Below are 24923 nucleotides of genomic sequence, written 5' to 3' on the forward strand. Positions count from 1 at the left end.
TAAAGTCTTTAAAAAAAGCTTCTTTACTAAATTTGTATTATTAATTATTAAACGACACAAATTTTTAATTGAGTATCTCTTATTAAATTAATTTATCTTGTATTATGAATATATTTAGATTGTATATCATGTAAGTTTTGAGAATATTAACTGCAAAATGCTAGGATATATGTAAAATATGTACTCATAATACCTGATTCACTTTATTTGACAAATTGTTTCAGAATTCTAATTTGAAATATTTGCATGCTTTAAATTATTTTTTGCGTTGATTGTTAGCTTAAGAAATTTGTCAAAACAGTAAATTTAATAAAATACTAAATTTATGAAAGTTTTATTAAAATTAATTTTTTTCCACTGTGACTGTAATGTTCAGAATGAGTGTTTTAAATTAGAAACGTAATTACAATTAAGGCATATAAATTTTTACTGGAAGAAAAGAACTGGTTGTATTTGAAAAATGAATAGTTGAAGGAATAATATGAAAATATTTCAAGATTCTGAATTTTCTCAATTATGAAAAAAATTTGCAAGACATCAATGATTCATTTTCTAAAATTAAAAAAAAAGTTTAATTAACTTAAAGAAATGTTTCATTATTATTATGAGTTTTAATTTAAATTAGAAAAACAGGAACATTTTTGAAGCTGAATTTTTTTTAACATTTTCACGCTTATTGAAAAGGATGTTAAATAAATAAGGGTATAAATCTAGATTAGTTTATTTGCAAAAAAGTAAATTTACAATTTAAAATTTTCTAATGAAGAAACATTTCTTGCTTTTGCATGCTGCAACCAGTTTTTTTTTATAGCTTTTTCAATTTTATGGCGTTACTTTGTCCTGGATCGAAGGATTTCTCCTCACAGCACCTAAAAACAGAGCAATTGCATAGCATAAGTTTAAGAAATGATCGAAATTAAATATTTATTAATGATATTCAGGAAAAATACCTATTCTTTCTTTAACAGAATTTATTTTACCCCTCCATTTTCCATTAGAAAATTTTCTTTCATAAAATTAGTTAAAATTTTAAATTTTGTTTCTGTAGTTTAGTTTGTTTACAGAAATAAGTGAAAGTAAAAAATTTGTAAAAAAGTAAAATGTGACTTCTTAAAATAGCATTTACTCTCAATAAATTTTAACTTTTTAATTGCATACAGAATGATATGCACTATTTTGCCACTATAAAGTGCACATTAATAATTTTTATAATCTGGTTAAAAGCAATAAGCTAAAGCTAATTTGATTGATAAAAATAGTAGGAATTATGGAGAAGTCTACCAGAAAGAGCATAAAAATCCTTTTAATTTATGCTAAGAAAAAAAAATTCTAAAATTTGTGCCAGTGAAAATTAGAAGACCAGTGGTTAATTTATTGTGATATTAGTTCCAAACATTTTTGTTGTAACCTTTATCCATATTTTTGATTCTTAAACTTACCCAAGCATAATTTATCATTTAAGGACACAGTAATAATATTTAAAGAGCATGCATAGTCAAATTTTTCAACAAAAAATGAGCACTCAAGAAATATTGTTTATCACTTTCCAAAAAAATACAAACACATTTTTAAAAACTTAAACTAGTTTCGGATAAATATTGCAACGAAAATCGTGTTTTTTTCTTCTTTTTATAATTTCTGACACCAATCGGCACTCTAAAAAAATCTCTTTTTAGAAGATAGAAAAGTAAGCACTTTTTACAAACCAACAATTAGTGGAACACCTTAAAAGGATTTTAAAATATGAAAATCAAAAATAAGCACCTGTAAGCACTTTTTAAAAATGCTAGGCACCCTGTTATGTTAGAAAACGAAGATAGATTTTATCACATTTTATTACCTACCATGCTAATATATATTAGATAATTATTTTTCAAATTTAAATTTTTTTCTTCTACAAATGCCTGGAGACAGACAATGAACAAAATAATTAAACAAATTTTTGTGAATTGATGCATTGTAAATAAGGGCACATTATTTGACTGTGATAGCTTATATGCTTTTGCAATTATTGTTAAACACTGACTCATAAAAAATTTTACTTAAGGAATACAATTTTTTCTCAAGAAAACAAATAGTAAAAATTGACAGCTAATTATTTTTTTCTTCTTAATTTTATAATTCTTTTCTTCTCGTCATTTATTTTATAATTTTTTTTTAATAATTCACAGAATAAATTAGTTTATGCTTAGAAAACAATATTATTTTTTTTGAAGTTTAACATATTATAAATGCATGTTCAGCGCAGCTGAATAACCGAACTACCAGACATTAATAAATATAGTAATAAAATGTTGAGAAAGTAATTTTGAAGAGATTTAAAAAGAAATATTAAATGTGCAGTAGAGAACATAAAGTTAGTTTATAATCCACGGTTTAGGTTATTGTTCAGGGATAAAATTATTATCCAAGAATGAAATTATTATTAAGTAATTGATTAATGGTTTGTTAAATTAGGATTGGGATATCATCATGCGTTATAAATCCCACTTGATAAAAACAGAATTTAAGTTTGAATCTTACTGAAGACTATTGCAGACAGTTTTAAAAGGGAAAAATTTCTTTTTCCGTCGACACGAAATTAGCTGAAATTTTCTGCAACAGAATTGCTTAAAAGTTTCATCAGAGTTCATTTTACGGTGGCATCCACGGTTCCAACGCCACAAGTATATCTACTTGTCTTTTGATCTAACAAATATATTCAAATTAGTGGAAACACTTAAAACAACACAAATTTACTATTAAAATTTCTTGAGTCTTGGAATCTGTTAACTCCTTTTCTACTTGATCAATATCTTCCATTGAAGATACGGGAAGAATAAAATTTAATTCTTCTTCAGAATTATGCTGTGTCACGGCATTAGCTAGAAGGAAAAAAAATTACTTTTAAAATTTACTATCACATTCAATGAATGCTGAAATATGAAAAAAGGCTGTACTCAAAGGTGGTAAGAAAAGGACAATTGAACTTTCGAGAGCTCCTGTTGGAATTCCTTTCAAGAAGTGAAATGTATTTTAATATATTTTTTTAATATCCGAGGATCTTTTCTTTTCTTTTTTTAATCTGTCTCTGTGCGCAGCCTTGAAGGAACACAAAGTCTCTGAGAAATAAATACTAGAATAAAGTGCTTTTCTTTTTAAATATCACCAGTTTTACAAGCAAATTAAGAGCTCTAGAGTAGATAAAAGAGATGTCAAGAGTACTTTTGTATCTTTAGATTAAAGGTAAAATTAAAAAATAAATAAATTAATAATAAAAATTAGATAAAAGGAAAAATTTACCTCAGGAGGCGATTGTGGGAAATCCCCCTTTCAAATAATACAGAGTGGAAATCATTTATAGTACAACCTTAATATCCAGACAAAACACAGAGGTCCTTACAAACTTTATTTTTTTGCAACAATAAGCTTCATCGCAAAAGCAAAAAAAAAAAAAAAGACTTATTCGTTATTTAAATTACTTCTATTGTTAGACACTCATACACTTAATATCATATTTACCTCGTTATAGAACAAACAAGATGGTGAAATAATAACTGAATACCTTAAGACTAATGTTCTAATCTACCATAAACATAAACAATATTTCAATCTACAAGTTAATCAGTATTATTTAAGGTAAAATCTTTTTAAACCAATCAGAAGAAATGGACTGACTTTATTTATTTCCTTGACATTTTGAGACCACATAGTGCTTGCCATTTTACACTTAGTTAATTTCTCTTATTACTATGTTTTTAAATAATGTTTTTTTTATTTTATTTAAAACAAGTATTAGTAAAATTGTGTATAGTTTTTTGCAATAAGTATGAATTTCAGATTCAATATATAATTTTTTTTCCATGAAAAGTACAACACAATATTTTTAAAAATCATTACACAATATTTTTTAAAAACAAATTTATTACATATTACACTTTTTATTACTGTTGACTGTTTCTAAAATAAAAAATATTCTAGCATTCTACTTCCTTTTCTTTTTCACTTCAAGCATCATGTTAAATTTTTTTGATGTTATTTGTCACTGATTTCATTTATCATTTTTATAATGTTACTTACAATATGAAGCAGCTCATTATGCAGAATTTTTTTGTAATTGTTAAATATTGTAAGCTTTTATCTAATGGGAAAGTTAAAAATAACCAATTTATTTTTAATTTTCAAACTTTTATTTTAACTTTTTATTTTTTGCAAAAAAAAAATTTTATTTCCCATACAAGAGTTTCCACACATTTGTCAAAATCTTATACTAGTAAAAAATAGGAAATTTAAAACTACCTGCCTCATTAGAATTTTAATGTTTCTTTCTCCAAACTTTTCATTTGATTTACATACAAGTTGAACAGGATGCCTATTACTACCATAGTTAGCTTTACAAGTAAGCTTATTATTATTATTTTTTTAATTCTTTATAACGAATTTGCAACATATTGAATGAAAAATGCCCATTCTAATATACCAGTATTTTTTCCCAATGTTGAAAAAAAAGGTTATCTTAATTTTCATATTTTTTCTTAAATAGTTTAGCTTTTATATATATTTCCATTAATGTATTTAAAACTTTTCAGGGGACCAAGTTATAAATTTTGGCCTACGGGTCATAGGTCATCTTTGTAAGCCTAAACATAAAAAATGTTTGCTGATTCGGTAGCTTCATATTTTCGTCCATAAGCATCATTTGCTTCATAAGAACCTGATTGTCTAAGAAAATATACCAAAAATCAATGGTGAATGTATTACAAGTCCCCGATATAAAACAATTAATTATCAACTTACCAGTGGTGAATGTGGATGATCCTTATAAATCCTCACACAGAATAGGAGATGTATCATCCTCTAGAAAAATAACAAGTAGTATAAGTCTTAATATTAATACAGCTATAAGCAATTTGAGCCAATAAGGTACATTAATTTACCAGCAGGTATGTTATGAAATATAAGATCCGGCGTCTCATCGTTAACAGCAATAACTACACTGCTTTCTGACAACTGTAGCTCCTTGGGCCGACTTTCAAGAAAGAAATCTACAGGAACAGTAGATACCTGTAGATTTGGAAAATGTAAGTGAATTGCTTAGCAATGGAGGCACATCTTAATCTGATGATGATCCAATATTAAATTTTTTAGTGATTTCACGCCTTTTCCTTTCTCAGCATCGGATTCCAAATCCGATCTTTCTTCAGCTTTAGAGAGGTCCTTCCGTTCATCTTCGTCTGTTTCTGCAAAAATGTAATACATTTGAAAATGTTAGCGAGAGAGAAACTTTAAGAAGGAAAAATTAAATTTATTTAAACTAGAAAAAACAACCTACAATAGCCTTGAGATCAAAATATAGCACTTAAAATTATGACAAATGTTTCACATAAGTAACTCTATATTAATTAACAATAAGCTAGTAGCATAAAACTTAATTTTAATTTTTCTTTATAAATATATAACATTATCATCACAACTTACACCAACTTTTTATTAAATAATAATTGAAAACGAAAAATCTTTTGTTATGCATAATTTTTGCATTCTGCTTTAAAAAAATCACGAAATTTATAGGGAAAAAAAATCCCACAATATTTTGGCTTGGAAAGTTTTTATTTTTTTATTGACCAAAAAGAAAAAAACTCTCCATAGATTTTTTCCTTTTATCTAGAAAAATATGATTTAATTAACGTTGTAGTATGGTAGACTACATATTAATTAAAATTATTTGTTAATTTTAATTTAATTATCTAATTTCATTATCTAATCATCTAATTTATTTAATCATCATTCATCTAATTTAATAATCATTTGTTAATTGTTAATTTGTTAATAATGTAATAAACAGCTTAAATAATTGTAACTGTTAAATTTGTCATAAACGTTTCATTGTATGTTTTTTAATTTCTTCTTTTTACACTTGTAATTAATGTTATTTATTTATCAGTATTCAATAATTCCTTGCAATAATTTCATGTAATATTTAAGTTTTAAGCCTCAATTTATTTTGTAACCTTGAGAAAGTAATCTTTCTCTGCATTTATGTTCTTTCTTTAAAAGAAGATTCCTCCTTTTGTTACTTCGCTGACAGCAAGATGCATGTCCAGTCAGCAAACCCCTCTGTTCGATTGAGAAGGAGTGACCTCAAAGTTCGTTTTCCCACGTTTCGGCTTGCATCAAATGCTAAGCGCCCCTTTTGATCTTATGATGGCGCCAAGAAGGTTCCAGAACATTCCACAAAATTCTTTTCCAGGTGTGTCACCATTTTTAACAACCCTGCTTCATGTTTGGCATGGAGCTTAACAATTAACTTCGCCAGTTGGCCACTATTTGCAGCTCTGTGATTTGCCCCTCTGATCCTTCTTCATCCAACCAATGCGATATTCGTAAAAGTTTAATTTTCTTTTGGCGAGTTTTTTCTTGCCTATCTTCATAATGAAGAAGAAGGCAGTTGTGGTTTTTTCTCAATAGTGTTTGTTTGTTTCTCAGCTTAGGCCGAGTAGTTTTTTTTGGGTTGGCCTGTTTGATAATGTGTTGATAGTGCAAAATATGTTAAATTTTGAATAAAATAATCTTATAGTATCCTTTACTATGGGTCTGGTGAGTTACTTTATTATGTAAGTTGTTTTCTCTTTCTTCCTTTTTTTCAGCATGTTCCTCGGTTGCACTTACCTGAACCATTGCATCATACAATCGTAATGTACCCCACTATCATCCTTTTCGGCCTTTACATAATTACTTTCTAAATTGCATTTAATCCTAAGTTGACTTAATGTTAGTCACCCCCTTTACTTTCTCCCTTTTCTATTTTGCCACACCACAAACGTTATGTTAAAAAAATGATAGGATTGTTAAAATTTTTATTTCGGAAAAATTTCCAGACTAAAAGTTTTTCAATTTAATACCTGTTTTTAAATATGCGTGTATGTATGTATGCGTGCGTCATTTTGATTTATTTAATCAAATTAGTAAACATATGAAATAAATGAAAATTTTGCTGTGTATTTGTAAAATGTGCTATTTTTAACTTCAAAATTATTTTGTTTAGAAATGAGAGTTTTAACAGTGTCTAGTATTGGGTCTGGGAATAGGTTTAGGTAATATGAATGGGCTTTAACATTCCAAAGTTGGTTAAGAACAACTGTATCAGATTGAATGAATGTGTATTCAAACTTTACATCTAGATCTGCATCACTAGATTTGGGCTAGATCCAGTGATTCGCTGTAAAATTCTGAGTTAAAAAACTTACAATATTGAACACTCAGGGTAACACAGGAAAAAACCAAAGGAAAAAAAAAGTAAGAAAAGAGTAAGGAGGTAAATAATAAATTAGTGAAATATACAGCATTCTGAGGTCGTACCTGAGAAGAACACATTAATTAAATAACAAAAATTATACATAGTTCATCACATCCTATTTAATCACGTGTAAACATTGCGTCTTAACTGGTATATACATACCAGTTGAAATTGCATTTGGACAAAAAAATAATAATTACTTTTAGAAATAAGTTATTAACATATTCACCCAAAAGTTCTGCTTCATGGCGAATCCAATCTGGAGAAGCCTTAGTTAGCTTCACAACAAGTTTCCCAACTTCATACGCTTTTAAAGGAGGCCACACACTTCCTTTTGTTGACAACCAGGTCACTGGCACAACTGCAACCTCAACAGTCAATAGAAACTTAACAATTTCAAAATTGTTTGGCATTATCCATATAATTCAAAATACTTTTGAACATTTACATATTTCAGATATATACATGAATAAAGCAATTACAATATCAAAAAAAAAATTAAAATAAAGAAATTCTAAGTTCATGATTTCTTAAAATTAAAAGCTTTATATATACAATAATCCATTAGATTCAAGCAATCATGTCAGCATGGAAACATTGTTTTGATACACTTGGTCATTATCCATATAATGCAGTATTAAACATACTTTTAAACATTTACACATTTTAGATATACACATGAATAAAGAAATAACAATAGTATTATAAAAAATGAAAACAAAATTCTAAGTTAAAATTTTTTACATCTTTAAAAAGATGGAGATGGAATTAATGCATCTTTAGAAAGATGGAGTAAGCAATGAATATTGTGAGACATGTTCTTTTCTGTATAAAAATGGAAAACCTTTAACAAAACATAGCAGCCAAGAATGAGCAAAATTCATCATGGCAATATTAGAATTAGTTATAAAAACCTTTATTGAACAATGTAATAGTAAAAAGTACATGTACAGATCATTTCGTAAGCTGCCTTTTAAAACTATTGACCTAAGGAAAAGCAAAAATTGTCTGAATTCTGTAGCTTTCCAGCATTCGAAATCTCTTAACGTCCTTGGTCTTCTAACAAAATCATTACTAATGCTTGAAGTAAAACCGAAAAGTTTAACAAAGATTGCCTCTGACAGACTGTTTAACAGTCAATATTTAACATCACATTTTAGCCATAATTTTATGAGCTTTTTCATAACCCCTAAGCAAACAAGATGTATGTATTCAAATGGGACTTGAGATACAGGGCCACAATTTTCAACCATTCAGGGTCACATTTATAATGGTTATCAACTGCAAGTCTGTTTCTGAAATCTGTATCAGTCTTTCAACAAAATCTACTTGAGGAAAACAAACTCTCTTTTTAAAATATAATCCTTCCTGAAAACATCTGTTGCAACTGGAATAACCCGAATGACTTTTAATGCACAATATAAATGCTCGGACAGAGGCATCAAAAATCATTCCCTTCAGATGCATTTTATAATGCTTCCCATTATCCACGATACCATTCTTAAATAATTTGTTCATTTCTTTGTTAAACTTGTTTAAAAACAGATTTGGATTTTCTGGTTTCTGATTTGAATGGAATATACCTATGGGGCTCCTGTGCAATAACTTGAATGCACCTTGAGTTCAAGTTGTAACTTAATGATCCCAAAATCGGCCATAACTGACTACCTGAACTATTCGCTAAAGGCAAACTATCACTATTTACAAGTAGTTTTAGATTAAGATCTAATAAATTTTTAGAGTCTATCTCAGATAAAATAAACTTAATTCCTACTTCAATTCCAAAATGATGGTACACACCATTAGATATATTTTCCATTTTACACATCGAGGTTTTTGAAGCAGTGAGCGGGCATCTAAAGGCAAGTCTGAAACACAAGGATATTTCTTTAAAACTTTTAACAAATTAATGATTGTAGATTGAGGCTTGTTATCAGCAATAGCCGATATTGCCAAATCATTTTTTAAATTCGATGGGTGATCTTCTTGATTGGTGTTAATTCAAGTTGAATTTATTGAGGATTAACCTATTTCGATCAAAACAGTTACATTAGAATTAAACAAAGATAGTACACATATAGATTTATTATTTATTTCAAGTGGTGTTGCTGGCGACTGACATTCACAGACAGATTTTGAATACTCGGACAGCCTAGTTACATCAGTATCATTCAATGATGCATTAATTTTCATGCAAACTTTAGAATGGATACGTTTTTTAATTTTGGGCATGCTTGCCGATTAATGAAATGTTACACACAATAATTTGTAAGCTAACTGACAAGGAAATTCGAATATCTAAGGGATGTCGCAAAGTTTTACATGAACGTCTGACTTATATCCAAGCTCATACATTTCAGAGATATCTAAAATGCATATAGGAAAAATAAAAATGACAATATTAGAAATAGGAAGGGAAAAAAATATTTAAATACAAAAACTCTTATTTACTTCAACAATAAATGATTTTTATATCAAAAAAAGATTGTAAAATGAAAAGATAAACAGATAACTTGACCTTTGTCATTTAAATTATTTCATAAAAGAAATAAATTATTTCAAGCCAGAAATACTAGGTTACTATTAGTAAACTAGTATTTCTTTTATTACTGTATAATGTAATCCCAGTAACTACTAATTCATTGCACAATTTATATAAATGTTTGTAATAAGAGAATATTATATTTTTATTTATTTAAAAATACAGGTTAGCTTCAAAGTTGGACAAACAGTCCTCGGGGACAGGTAAAATTTCTGAGTTTTTTTTAGCCCTGTTAGAGCGATATTGAATTTGGGATTTCCAGTTCAGTCAGTTAAAAAAGTCAAAGTTTCGGAAATTTTCAAAACATTTCACAAGACTTGGATTCTGCACTCCGTGACATTGTTTTAAGGTTATCACTTAGCTATATAAGCTGCTTCTTTTCATTTTTTAGCTCATTCCTAACTTTGATCAACTTCCGGTGCTTCATTCTAACAGAGTCCTTTATCATGTCTGCACATTGTATTTTCGCCGCACATCTCGATCTGAGTGTAAATTCACCCAGAGTATCAGAAATTATGCAGCGACCCGAAATTCTACATCAATTCGGAATTCCTTTCATTGACAACAGTTCAACGGCTGACACTAAAAGTCTGTCTCAATCTGAAAATTCATTCATCAATGAAGGTTCAACAGCTGACAATGAAAATTTGCATCAACCCGAAGCTGAAAGTTGTTCTGAAACTGAAAGTCTGCATCATCCCAAAACTCAAAATCAACCCGAATCTTTTAGACTCCATACAAATTATACTTTTGAAGCATGTAATAGTTTATCTCAAACTATTAAGTATAACGGGGAAAAGGTGATTGTAAATTTCTCATTTCAATCAACTAATCTGGACCTGAACTTTACGCTTTTACTTTAAATGTTTATGTATATGTTAAATTAATTTTTCAATGATTAATTTATTCAGTGTTTTTTCGTTATTTATTCATTCGTTTTAAATTTTTGTTGATGCATTCTTTTGTGTTGAAATTCTCACACTATATTAATCTTTACAATGACTATATTATTTTTTTGTTCCTTTATTTCGAAATTCTCAAGCTTAATTTATTTTTTAATGATTCATTTTATTAAGTGTTTATTATTTTAATATTATCTCAAGGATTCATTTATTCAGTGTTTATTAATTTTTTGTAATACATTCATTTGTTAAAATTATGTTATTAATAAAATAACGTTATAAGCTATTTGCTGTAATTTTTGTTTTAAACAAATATTTAAAAAAAAAAAAACTAAAATATTAATTTTTTTTAATGACAAATATTTGATATATTATATTTTTTAACTAAAAGCAAATATCTAAAATATTAAATTTTTTGATGAACATTTAAAAATATTGAATTTTTATTGACAAATATTTAAAATAATAGCAATATATTACGTCTAATTCAAATAATAAGAATTCAGTATAAACAGGAGTAATTGTGAGATCCTGAAAATTCCAAAATCTTGAAATTTTCTTACATAAAATCATTAGTGACGCATTTCAAAAAATTAATGTCTTTATAAATTTAAATCATTGATATATTCATAAAATGAAATTCTAAATAAATTATATACAGCATAATTTAAATGAATAATTATTTATAAGTTTACTTTTATCTTTTATCACATTTATTATTCTAACAAAAAATATTTACAAATGAAAGAGATGCCAAGTACAAAGTCTAGTTGTAATATTTTTAAATAAAATATAGAAGAATTTTTTGTACATAAACGTGATCAATGGTTTCTTGTAACTTCTAGACCTTAGATTTCTGGATCAAGGTTATGGAAAAGTCTGGATTTTTTCTGGAGCAAAACCATCCTCAGTATAAAAAAAACAATATTAAGGATTTTTAATAATCCTTATCATAATGTGACAGATGATGCTAAAACATTTTGGGTAATATGCTACCCATACAAATGATTGAAGTTGGATAAACTGCAAGTGTTCATTCCATCATTCTGTGAACACACACTAATTTAAAGTTTATTCCAACATTTTTGAATTTCTAGATAAAATTTAATTGTGTACTATGAACCATATATATCAAGATTGCAGGATTTAAACCATCTGGTGTACATGCGTTAACGTTCTTTAAACACAAATAATCAACTTCCATATCATTATAATGCCTTTGCCTTCAAAGGACCCATTTTTATCAATGCCACTGGCCACTGCACTAGAATCTCCCTTTGGATATGTCAATAATTTCTAGAAAAAAAGAAATGTCTCATAAGCACATTGCTTGTTACCTCATTATTTTTAACACACATATAAAAAAATAAAACCCTTAAGAAAAAATATATATATAAAAACAAAGGTGAAAAAAGGATCAAAATATTCAGATACAAGAGCATCTAAAAAAGGTAAATTAAATTAATTTCCATGTCTAAAGTAGATTGAATATTGGAATTAAATGAGGTGATAACATAAAGTAACTCTTGAAAATCAGTATTCAGTCTATTCAGATAAACCTATCGATAACATATCTTTTCTTTGGACATTTTAAAAACTTTTGAAGAGCTTGAAATTTGTACTGTTTTTCTTCGCTTTTTATGTATTTTTAAAGCGAATGAAGATTTTAATCAGATATTAGTCACTTCCATGTTATTAAATAAAAAAATAATCAATAACGACAAACATTCTCCTAAATTTACAACAGTGCCGAAAATAAAATTTCAATTTTATGGATGAAATAAAAAGGAACAGTTAAACAAATCTTAGCTGGAATATCATCGGCAGTATTTAAAGGTTTTAGGTCTAATTCAGCTTTTAGTTGACTGTAAAAAAAAAAGAAGTTAAAAATCAGATCAGAATATCAATGACGTACACGTTAATGCAAAATTAAAAAACAAATAGACAACATATTTAGCTTTAATGACATCAAAATCCACAGGTGCTAAAAATATAAATATTAAATTATTTGCAGGCAGAAAAAACTACAAATTAGTTTTTTTTATCTTTAAATTATTATTTTTTTAAATTTTCTATCGAAAAGGCATAGTAAAGATTGAAAAAATGTTTCCAAAAATTCATAAAACTTACTAGAAGAATTATTAGTTTCTTCAGATTTAATAAGGCCTAATTTAGCTCTGAGTTCACTGAAAAACACAAAATAAAATGTTAGTAAGAGTACATTATTGTAAAATGCAATGAATAATAATTTTATGATTAATTTTTTCAATTAAAAGAAAAAATATCTGTATTAAAAAATGATTATTTTATTGCAAAATTTAGGCATTATAAAATTCTTGGAATACAAAACAGAATATGTTTTTGTTATGTTTGTGAGCGGAAAAAAACTCTATGCACACGTTTTTTTTAAAGACATTTTCTTATAGAAAAATAATAAAATCAATATAAGGTGCATTTTGATGTAAAATTTAAAAGATGAATTTTTATTTCTTTTTATCATCCCAGTCCTTTATATTTTAGATGAATATAATTAAAGCTTCTGCTATAAAGTGTTCAAAATATAATTGTTTTTTTTTAACAATTATATTTTATAATATAATTATAAATTGTTTATGTTTTTTTTAAAGACATTTTCTTATAGAAAAATAACAAAATGAATATAAGGTGCATTTTGATGTAAAACTTAAAAGATGAATTTTTATTTCTTTTTATCATCCCAGTCCTTTATATTTTAGATGAATATAATTAAAGCTTCTGCTATAAATTGTTCAAAATATAATGAAATTATATCCAAATATGAAATACTCACTTTGTTTCAATTTCAGCTTCTTTATCATAAACTGTAATAAAAAATTAAAAATATGATATAATATTGTACTCAAGGTTAATTATTTAAAAATTTCAAATAAAAAAAAATAAATAAATAATTTCTTGAAAAATTTACGACTGATGCCATAAACAAAAAACAATGTTAAGGAAAAACACTTTGAAATTAATAAGATACATATAGTTTAAAAATCTAGAGAAAATCCTAACAAAATTTTATTTTGTATTTTTTTTCCATCTTGATTAAATAATTTAAATTTAATAAGCTTTTCTGCAAAATATAAAAATAGAATCAAAATTTTAAGGTTTAGATGATATTTTTCAGGCTTTAAAATTTCTTAGACATAGATTAGAAATAAATAATAATTGAAACTCAAAATTACTCAATAGGTTTTCAAAATTACAAATTAAACTATAATAAAAATTGAAATATATATAAATAAAATATTAATAAAACATTTATTAAAAAAAGTTCTTTATAAAGTTATAGTCCTGAATAATAGCCATTTTGAGTGAAAATAATAATTTTCTCTTGTTAATTATTTCTAAATGCCATTATATATTGAAATCTGAATTGAAATAAATTCCCTTACTAATTAGTTTTCTTTTTTATTTATTAAAATATTTAAATTTAGCTTCTAATGAAAATTGGAATTAAAGTGTTCTAGAATTAAAAATATATATGTACATAACATATATTGAATTTCCAGCTAACACAAAAGTACCAAAAAGAAAATAATAAGTTTTCAAAGATAAAGATATGAAATATAGAAACGGAAGCAAACATACATTTTATAAATTATAATAATTTTTGGTAAGTAAAATATACAAACAAAGAAATGCTCGATATTTCAGAAAAATGTTTTGCTACTACTTTACCTATAGTAATGTCTTTAATGGGCCCATTTTTATCAATGCTACTGGACATAGTACTAGAATCTCCCTTTAGATATGCCAATAATTTCTAGAAAAAAATGTCTCATAAGCAGATTCTTTTTGCCTCATTATTTTTAACACATATATATATATAAAAAAAAATGGTAAAGGAATAAAATATACAATGTCAGGGTTCCCACTCAATTCCAGAAATGAAATTTCCCTGACTTTTCCAGAAACATTTCAATAAAATTCCAGATCACATTTTAATTACATATGGCAACTATAATAAAAATAAACAACTTTTAATTATCCGAATATATATATATGAAAAATAACGAGTCTTCAAGTGACTAATAATATAAGAGTTGAGTAAAATATTTCTTAATGCTATTGGATACATAACTAATAAAGAGAATTTTCTTTAGCTTTTACAATTGTTAACTGAACAACATACAGCAGAAAGGGCATCAAGTCAAAATAAAGAATAATTTGAAAAGACAAACTCGAAAATTTAGTGTTTCATTGAAGAAACAGTCTTGTCTGTTACAAATACAAGCAAAATATTATTTAAAGTTTTTACTTACCAATTTCAAATTTCTCAGCTTTATACACACATAAATAACTTTTTAAATATGAAATGAAAACTGAAAACAAAGTAATACACAATAAAGTTTGAAAATATAATGAATCATCTATTTACACATTTAGATAATAGTTTTTATGGTATTCAGCTCTTTTACCCTTTTCTTCTTGCTTTCTTTATCTCGTCAAGTGCCATGTGGTATCGTGTTCGAGAAATTTTCACATGCTGAAGCATATCTGGTGTTATATTGACTGATACTGGTCCCCAGAAGATTTTATGGCATCATATGTTGAACGAAGCAAAACGCGAATTGATTGAGATTTTTCACGCAAATTCTCAATCAACATATCTTTGCTGATTGAGAATCCGGACTCAGACGAAGCATTTCCAAGTGAAAGAGTCATCACAATTTTTATTACTTGGAACAAATCTTTAAAGTTGCCTTTTTTATCTAGGTAACTGGAAAAAAACAACATCCAAAGGTGCATCTTTGTTAAGAGTATGAAACAAAAGTAGTTTTCCACTCATTTGTAACAAAAAAATTGCTTCTTTGTACGATCAGCAGCCAGTACAGGTAAAATATTACTTTGATGTAAAAGTTGCATCTGAATATAACAAAAGAGGATCTAAGCAAGACACAGCTTTAACTATAGCAAAATATACAGGTGACTTTTCAATAATTTTAGAAGTTAACACAAGAAGTTCACAAATTTTTTTTGCATTATTTAAAGAAATTTATTTTTTCTGCTTCAGACACCCCACTTTTAACTAGAAAGTTCCTCGTAGCAATATCAAGATCTAGCTCACTGCCTCTTTTGTGTGTAGTAACATTATCCGCTTCTAACTCTAGAAGTAGAAGAGGTGTTTCGGCTCTTCATAACACTTCTTGTTTAATAAATCTAGACATTAACTGTCTAAATATATCTGAGAAAGCACCAAATAAAAATGGTACCATTGGCACAGGTCTTTGGAATGACCTTAAAAAAGATAGCAGCGACTGAAATGAAAAATGCTATCTTAGCTAAAATGAGCATCTGATAGCATCTTCAATATTTGCAACAGTTACAGTTTTGGGCACATTTTTTCTGCATTTTTCAAAATGTTTCAAAACATATGGAAAAACTTCTAATGCTCTTTCTGTCACAGAAACATTTTCAATCCATCTTATTTGACAAAATATTAATGGAAAAACATTTGAATTTGTCAAAGTTATGAAGTCTGCATATCTAGCTGGACTGTCTTAAAACAATTTGTACAGATTGAAATAAAATATTCAATTTCCAGTTAGAAAATTTGTTGCCTCTCTGAAATGCACCATGAATTATATGCAAGCTGCAAGTCGCTAGATTAAATAAAGAAAATCATTTTTCCTCTTTTAACTAATCAAAAAGATGTCTCCAAAACTTCCCAGTAAGCACACACCTCACGGCAAACGTAAGGCCGTAAGCTGGCATTCTAGGTAGGATAACGGCAAAAGGCAAGTACAATAGGGTCCTTTATCGTTTGTTTTGAGGCATTTCAGGAAGAGGCGGAATAACTCCTCACTTATACAGGCCCGAAAAATAAAACCGCTGTTTGGCCTCTTACACTAAATTAGTTACAGGACCTTTATTGTATACCGCTGTTTGGCCTCTTACACTTAATTAGTTACAGGACCTTTACTGTATACCGTTAATTAAATGTAATGTTACAATTGATTAATAATGAATAGATGCAGAGTTGGTAAAAAATGTGCTTTTAACTCAAAACTTTGAAAAAAATCAGGAGAGAAAGGAAAAAAATTCATAAAACATTAACCGTATTTTTTGAGAGGAAAAAAACAGTTTTTATTATTCTTTGAAAACTGCTAATTTTTTAAATAGAATATTAAAAACTAGAATTTTATTATTTTATTATAATCTAAATATACTTTCTGTGGCATTACCTATTATATTTTTAAAANTATCTAAATACAGGGTATCTGCTACATTTTAGATTTTCAAATTCATGACTAATTCCAAGAACTTTTCATGACTTAACAAAGTTACTATTTTCTTTGATAATAACTCAACGATAAATTTAAAAAAGCATTATAATAACGTTAATTTAAATGATAGGTATAACCAAAACTTTTATACTCTGCATCTTCATATTTATAGATTTCAAATTTAAAAAATAGAGTAAAGCAAGATGCAAAATAACTGGGGCGAAAATGCAAAAGCAATTTTTTTTTCAGCAGAATTATATTCTAAAGATACTTCGTTCATCATAAAGATTTCGTTCACCCCAAAGAAAAGAAATACTAGTGATTTTTCTGTCCTCAATTTGCAATAAAAAAATATTGCTAATGACTGGTTTGCTTCAGCTAGAATTTTAAATTGATAAAATAAATAAATAAAAAAAATTTGCAATCACAAGAGTTTAAAAGATAATTCGCTTTAAAATTGATGTTCTTTCTTTCATTTTTTGAAAGAACACCATAAAAACATTTTATATTTTAATAAAATTAACTGTGAGTGGAGTTTTTGTTACAAATTCAGATATTCAGAACACCATGAAATTGGGGGGGGGATTCCATTTTAAAAAATAATGACCAAAATCCATGATTTTTCATGACTTTCCAGGTGTGCGCATATCCTGTAAATACCTCACTTTTACCTAGTTAGAACTTTCAGGCCAATAGCGGATAATAATATCCATTTGGCCTCTTTGCGCAGCACTGTTAACCGCTTCATCAAAGCACAAAACAAAAGGCGAAGGTCCAATTAGGGTGCTAAGCCAAGTGAAACAATGTACGCCATTTTCTTACTTCCAAAGCTAATGCTTTTAGCTATAGCACTATCGGGGAACATAGCTTGAAATGATGGTCCAGCATCTGTAAAAGCATTGTATGACGAATACGTCATTACAACTTTAAAAATCCATAAAATTTCGGAAGTTAAGGATTCTTCCCTTGTAATGAATTCCATTATTTTTGATGTAGTTGGCAGCTCTTTTTCTGCATTATCACTTGCAGCAGCACTAGACTTTCGTTCTTTATCAAGTGCTATATTAGCATATATGACCACAACAGAGAATAATTTTGAACTGTCCAATGCCTTTTAATGCTTATCCCTTTTTTCGTGACTAATAATAGCCTGTCTTCCCATATTACTCAAATTGAAAGTTTTGTTGCAGAAACGACAACGTGCCTTAAACGGATCGTTACGAACTGCTTCAATCCAGTTTGACCATTCAGGATTTTAACGATCATCCATCCATTCTGAATTAAACTCAGTTTTCTTGCACATTTTTCAAACAACAAATAAGTAATAATAGAAAAAAAAATTTATATAACAAATCCAGACCAGCGAAAAAAAACAATCTCCAAACACAAAATTCACAAGCCTCCGTTGAAAAAACAAACAAAAAATTATGTTGTACCATGTCTACTTACGATCACACGTGCCATTTTAATAATGTGAGAAGGGGAGACAAAGAAGAATGGAAAGGAGAAAATGCACTATACCCATTCGTAAAATATGTCATACGTAAAGTGTGACGAAAGTTGAGTAAATCTCATTGGCTCTGACTACATCCACGTCAGACGTAGAGGGCGATCAATAATTTTGCACATGCGCAGTAGGCGACGCGCTTCAGCATGTACAAAAATCAACTTATCAGATTGCAATCAATCATTTTCCAGGTTTTGTCGTAGGATTTTCCCAGGTTAAAGCAAAAATTAGTGATTTTCCCTGATTTATTTTGCTTATTTTAAATTGCCTGACAATTCCAGGTTTTCCCTGACCCGTGGGAATTCTGAATGTATACAATTGTATAAAAATAGTTAGTAAAATAATTTAAAGCTTACTTTACGATCTGGACGGCGGACAGCAGGAATGTTTTCAGCCTAAATTGTAATGATAATGCATGATCATAATAATGTCTTATTAGAAAAATTTAAAAACAAAATTCTCAATTAATCTTTAAATATACTCAATTATATACTTACAGCAGCTTGTTCGACATACTTTGGATGAGACAAAGATGCATTTTTTATAAAATAAAGCAGGCATTCTAGTGTATAATATTTCTTTTGAGTTCCATCTTTCCCAGAACTAAAAATATGCATTATCTATTATAATTGATACAACAGAAAAATAAGCATCAATATGTAAAACGTAATCATGTATTTAAACACATTGCTGATATTTGAAGTCCAATATACAAACATTTATCTTTCATAATATACAACACTGTATATAAAGAAAAGATTGTTGTCCCATTCTTCAATCACATAATAAAAATCACAGTTCTAAATTCATTTATCAAAAAATCTGTAAATCTGGTTTTATATATTATGTTACAATAAAGATGTTTTAGTATTAATAGATATAATAGAACAAAGCTGTTCAAAAAGAAGTAAAACCTGATGATAAAGCAGCCCCAGAATGATCTGTAAATGACCATTAATCTGAAAACTACATAATTTAAGAAAGAAAATTAAATCAATAAATTCTGAGAAAACACTAAAAATATAAGATTAAATTACCACTTAGGAATTATGGAATTGCCTATTTAAAATACTGAAGAACTAGAGAAACTTTGAATCAAAATATTTTATGAAAGAAACTACATTCAAGGAATTCCTAAGAAAAAAAATAGTGATTCACTACACGTTTAAACTATGGGTCCCTAGAACCCAGGATTCAAATTGTCTGGTCCTTTTGCATTTAAAACGGAGGTCCCTATTTAAAATAATACAAATCTTAAATATCAAAGATACAGTTCAAGAAAAATTAATATATGACTTGCATCAATGAAAAATTGCAATGTTATTTCAATACTTAGAATTATTATTCTCTTTCTTCATTATAAAAACAGAGGAAAAAACTTATTGAGGTTTGGTTTAATTTTGCCACCTCAAATAACCAAGTGACAATTTAGCTATTTTTTTTATAAATATTTTTTGGAGATGAAGAATACATACAAAACTCACGCTTTGTGTCTTTTTAATTTTTTGCATTTTTGAAAAAACTGCTGAAATGTAAAAAAATTTAATAGTGAAAAGATAAATTTTAAATAGTAGCTATCTTTCTAAAAAAAAAATTACAGTAAACTTAAATTTAATTTATTAAAAAGTAAACATTGTGCTACACTTTTACTTAAAATTACTACAAAAACTTTTAATTTTTATTGCAAACAAACATTTTATAAAGATTCTAATTTGCTATATTTTGTCATAATTCTTAGGATAAATATACATCACTTTTAACAGAGCAATAAATTGACACCTTAAATTACCTTCAACTGTATCCTCACGCTTAATGAAATATATTTGTGAGAAGCTTTAAACACCTAATGGCTTAGGTTAAGAAATTATATTATAATTGTCAAAATAATAAGCAGAGAAAAAAACTAACATGTAATTAGAACTAGGTTTAAATCAGTTTTATACAATTTAACTTAATTGCTTCCAATAAGAGGTAAAGATATTACTTATTCAAGAAAATTAATATACACTTAAATTGTAGGGGATATATTTTTGTAATTGAGGTGCTGAAATTGTTGTACACATTGTAAAGAAAACGAAGATTAACACTGAAGTCATGTTCCGAGATACCTCAAGATGACGATTTTATTATCAAAACTAAAACATATATAATTAATTTTTGAAGAAAACTTACCCACATACAAGATAATTGTTCTGTGTTGTTTTGGGCCATGAATTCGCTCCAAAAATAACTTGATTATTTCGTTCAATAATTGGCTTTTTAAAAAAATTGTACTCCCGAAGAACATTCAATGGATTACTCATAGTAAAATAATATATAGACCTTGTAAAAATATATAGACCTTGTCATACAAGAATATTCTGGTGGCCAAGACAATTTTAATATTTCAAATCGTGAATTCGCGGTCAATACTAAGTTGTCATCATCAACTGCCTATTTCTGCGCCTAAAAAAATATGAGTAGTGTTGTGCTTATAAAATTGGACGAATGTTTGGGGGTCTCTATCTTTTAAGGAACGCACTGTCTTGGCTGACCGCCCTCTTATAACCCTAAACTTTGGCGATCTGGTGAAATGGGTGATTGCCAAACGAAATCTATCGCCAACTGCTTGGATGCCCGCTTTTTGAACGTGATTGAAAATGGCGAAAATGTTTGAGCTGGAAAGATGTAACGAATACGCTAGGAAATACATATTTTTTACTACAATATTTTTATTCATGCAAAGTGATTTCTAGATACTGGACATTAGTATTGCAGCGCTTGCTGAATTAATATAAAATAGCTCTTGGTGTCGACATTTTTACTGGCTAGCATTGCATATTGCAGGTATCATNGTGTTCTGAAAGGGGTTCCGTGGTTCGGTTGTGTTCTGTTGTTCGAAAAGGTTCTGAACAATACTGGTAAATAGGGAAGCTAGATAATGGAGCAAATGTTGAAAATAATGAGAGATCCAGGAAGAAAAGTGAAACGGATTTTATTCTAAATAGCGTAATTCGAAGCTTCTTCCAAAATGCGAGAAATTCGCGAATTTTGAAATTGATTTATAGAATGCGCGAATTTCTCGCAGTAATAATTTGTTAATGCGAGAAAAGTAAAAAATATGCGAGATTCTCGCGCTGTTGTGAAAACACTGAGTAGCTATCTTTCTAAAAAAATAACAGTAAACTTAGATTTAATTTATTAAAAAGTAAACATTGTGCTACATTTTTACTTAAAATTACTACAAAAATTTTTTATTTTTATTGCAAACAAACATTTTATAAAGATTCTAATTTGCTTTATTTTGTTATAATTCTTAGGATAAATATAGATCACTTTCAACAGAGCAATAAATTGACACATTAAATGACATTTAACTGTATCCTCACACTTAATGAAATATATTTGTGAGAAGCTCTAAACACCTAACAGCTTAGGTTAAGAAATTATATTATAATTGTCAAAATAATAAGCCGAAAAAACTTACCAGGGGTCTGTCTAGGTTTTTCTGACAGGTACCTATTTTGTGAAAATTTAGACGTAATTTGTGAAAAATTTAAATTAAGAAATCAACACAAAAATATGGATTTATCGTTTCTTAAGGGATACAAATATGAAATTTTAAGAAAAAGTATTTTGTGAAACTACCGTTTTTCCAAAATTGAATTTGTGAAACTACCGTTTTTCCTAAAGTTGAATTTGTGAAGGTACCGCTAAACGGTAGTAAATTCGGCCTGGACAGACCCCTGCTTACATGTAATTAGAACTAGGTTTAAATCAGTTTTATACAATTAAACTTAATTGCTTTCAATAAGAGGTAAAGATATTACTTATTCAAGAAAATTAATAAACACTTATATTGTAAGGAATTTATTTTTGTAATTGAGGTGCAGAAATTGTTGTACACATTGGTAAAGAAAACGAAGATTAACACTGAAGTAATGTTCCAAGATACCTTAAGATGCCGATTTTATTATCAAAACTGAAACATATACAATTAATTTTTGAAGAAAACTTACCCACATACAAGATAATTGGTTTGTGTTGTTTTGGGCCATGAATTCGCTCCAAAAATAACTTGATTATTTCGTTCAATAATTGGCTTTTTAAAAAAATTGTACTCCCGAAGAACACTCAATGGATTAGTCATAGTAAAATAATATATAGACCTTGAAATAAATATATAGACCTTGGCATACAAGATTATTCTGGAGGCCAAGACAATTTTAATATTTCAAATCATGAATTCGCGGTCAAGTTGTCATCATCAACTGCCTATTTCTGTGCCTAAAAAAATATGAGTAGTGTTTTGCTTAAAAAAAAGGTTGGAAAGTTTGGTTGTTGTTGTAGTTGTAGTTCATTTGCGTCGCACTAGAGCTGCACAATGGGGCTATTGGCGACGGTCTGGGAAACACCCCTGAGGATTATCCGAAGACATGCCATCACAATTTTGATCCTCTGCAGAGGGAATGGCACCCCCGCTTCGGTATCCCGACGACCTGCACGCGAAGTCGAGCACTTTACGGTAGAACAGTTTAGCAAGGACCCATACCGCACACCCTCGGTCCCTACGCAGACTGATCCAAGTGGTCACCCTCCCGCACACTGACCGCAACCAGTGATGCTTGACTTCGGTGATCTGCTGGGAACCGTGTCTTAACGATCAGTCCACTGCGAGACCATGCGGTTTGGAACATCCATGGTTTGGAACTAAGGCATCATTCTCACCGAATGTGGTTTCCTTACCTCCGATAACCGACTAGAAAATTCACGATTGCAACGAACTGTAGGGATGCTGTTGTATAAGACGAATCGCTGCGATTTCTATACTAACAGTCGTTCAGTTGCTCTGGAAATATCTTCAGAGTAGCATTGCAACGCTCCTTTTTTATTATGTGTCTTATTAAATTTAAAAAAGAAAAATGTTTGATATTCTTTCTTATATGCAAGCGAAAACAAAATGGTATCTCTTTTTTTAGAGAAAGAACATCCAAAACATATCGGAAAAATATCTGTAAATAAACAGAAAAAAATATACCTTCTTATTAGAGATAAAACATAATGCCTGAGAAATAGTTTTACTAAATTTAATGATACAACATGAAAGGCCTATTTAAACGTTACATTCCATAGTTTTAAGAATCATATTATTTTAAACATTAAAATAAGCAAAAAGTATACATAAGCTCATAATTTTATATTATTTAATTTTGAAAAAAAAATTGACAAAAATTTTTAATTAAACAATTTTAAATATCAATAAAAATCATTATTTAGAAACTAAAAAACGCAAAATAAAGAATGTGTACGAAACAAAAAAAAAAATCTTTTTNAAAAAAAAAAAAAAAAAAAAAAACGATTCCAAAAATTCTTGAAACTAAAATAAAAAACTTTCATGTTTGTTGGGTCGACTGTTCAACGACGGTTATAAAATATGAAACAAAATACAACAAGGAAAGAATAACAAACAACCGAAAGTAAGAAATAGAAAAAGACGGAAGTCACCACCCCAGAAGTGTTTTCGCACATCTATATATTGCGATCTCGGGAGTTAAGCCCATATAGTGTTCTGCTGCTATGGAGGTTCTTTCGATTCCTGGATCTTTTATTAGAGTTACAGGATGTTAAGATGTTCATATGTATGGAAACGATACAAATGTTCTTTCTTGATGGCTCGTTAGGAGTCAAACAGATCCTCTTATTCCCTCGACGGTGATCAGTGCTGAGAAAACTGCATTCGGTGAGAATGATCCTTGTTGTTGTTCATTTACGTCGCACTAGGCTGCACAATGGGCTATTGGCGACGGTCTGGGAAACATCCCTGAGGATGATCGTGAGAGTTCGAAATATTGTCCAGCACACTGTTACCACATATATTTAAATAAATTTTTGAATTTCTTAGCTAGCAGTGGAGCTAGCTATAGATGATGTTTTCTGCACTAGAGCAAGCTGCAAGCTCTTTGCTTCCTATACTTCCGGGTAACTCTTTTCGGAGCATTTTAAATTCATTCGGCTAGAAACTTGATCATTGTGTTTTGAGCTTTTAATGAGTAGCATTTCCTTTATACGTGTATTTGCTATCTGATTTTTTATGAATGTGTAAAGAAAAGAATATTCATTTGAAAAGCTGTGCTTTCAAGACATTAGAATCGTCATTTGGAAGAAAAAAAAGCGTTTTAAAACTCTACTTGCTATAACCTACTTGCTATAAACCTGAATGATGATTTGCAAAATGAACTTAATCTCGCTACTCGAAATACGGCAAAAAGTATAATAAAAGAATGATGGTGCATGCACTCGCATGATGCGCATGGCTTGTAATAAGAACAATAATGAACTAGTAAAAACAGGCTAAATCAGCACCAAAAAAAAAAAAAAAAAAAAAATTCTTCTTTTTTNAAAAAAAAAAAAAAAAAAAAAAAAGATTTTTTTCTAAATCTAGCAATTATGTCACCTGTTTTTA

General features: G+C 28.3%; 1 protein-coding gene and 1 long non-coding RNA gene across 5 annotated transcripts; both read right to left on the reverse strand.

The window, feature by feature from the left end:
• Nucleotides 1-697: 697 nt before the first annotated feature.
• Nucleotides 698-11043, reverse strand: LOC122269405 (uncharacterized). The gene is made up of 5 exons (XR_006225161.2): nucleotides 7506-11043; nucleotides 4917-5219; nucleotides 4777-4836; nucleotides 2740-2864; nucleotides 698-869 (listed from the first exon to the last, which is right to left on the reverse strand). It is a non-coding gene; the product is annotated as an uncharacterized lncRNA (long non-coding RNA).
• Nucleotides 11044-11410: 367 nt separating this feature from the next.
• On the reverse strand, nucleotides 11411-22739 carry LOC107456253 (parafibromin). Of its 4 annotated transcripts, none has more exons than XM_016074075.4 (7): nucleotides 22480-22739; nucleotides 18979-19084; nucleotides 18838-18876; nucleotides 14426-14510; nucleotides 13530-13560; nucleotides 12851-12906; nucleotides 11411-12016 (listed from the first exon to the last, which is right to left on the reverse strand). In XM_016074075.4, the coding sequence occupies exons 1-7, from the start codon at nucleotides 22608-22610 to the stop codon at nucleotides 11985-11987; spliced, it is 480 nt and encodes a 159-aa protein (XP_015929561.2). In that variant the 5' UTR covers nucleotides 22611-22739; the 3' UTR covers nucleotides 11411-11984. The 4 variants fall into 4 exon arrangements, with proteins under 4 accessions (XP_015929561.2, XP_042898250.1, XP_042898249.1 ...); XM_043042316.2 differs by lacking the exon at nucleotides 22480-22739 and adding an exon at nucleotides 20662-20913; XM_043042315.2 differs by lacking the exon at nucleotides 22480-22739 and adding an exon at nucleotides 20654-20911.
• Nucleotides 22740-24923: the final 2184 nt, after the last annotated feature.

This window comes from Parasteatoda tepidariorum, chromosome 8 (assembly GCF_043381705.1).
Source record: "Parasteatoda tepidariorum isolate YZ-2023 chromosome 8, CAS_Ptep_4.0, whole genome shotgun sequence".
NCBI classification, from domain to species: domain Eukaryota; kingdom Metazoa; phylum Arthropoda; class Arachnida; order Araneae; family Theridiidae; genus Parasteatoda; species Parasteatoda tepidariorum.

Excerpts from the sequence above, each read along its gene's own strand:
- LOC107456253 (XM_016074075.4), bottom strand. The coding sequence starts at position 22,610 with ATGACTAATCCATTGAGTGTTCTTCGGGAGTACAATTTTTTTAAAAAG. Across the intron at positions 14,511-18,837 it reads TCCGCCGTCCAGATCGTAAA|AAATTATTGGCATATCTAAA; the intron begins GTAAGCTTTAAA and ends ATTTTTTTCTAG. Across the intron at positions 12,017-12,850 it reads AGAAACTAATAATTCTTCTA|AAATTATTGACATATCCAAA; the intron begins GTAAGTTTTATG and ends CTTTTTTTCTAG.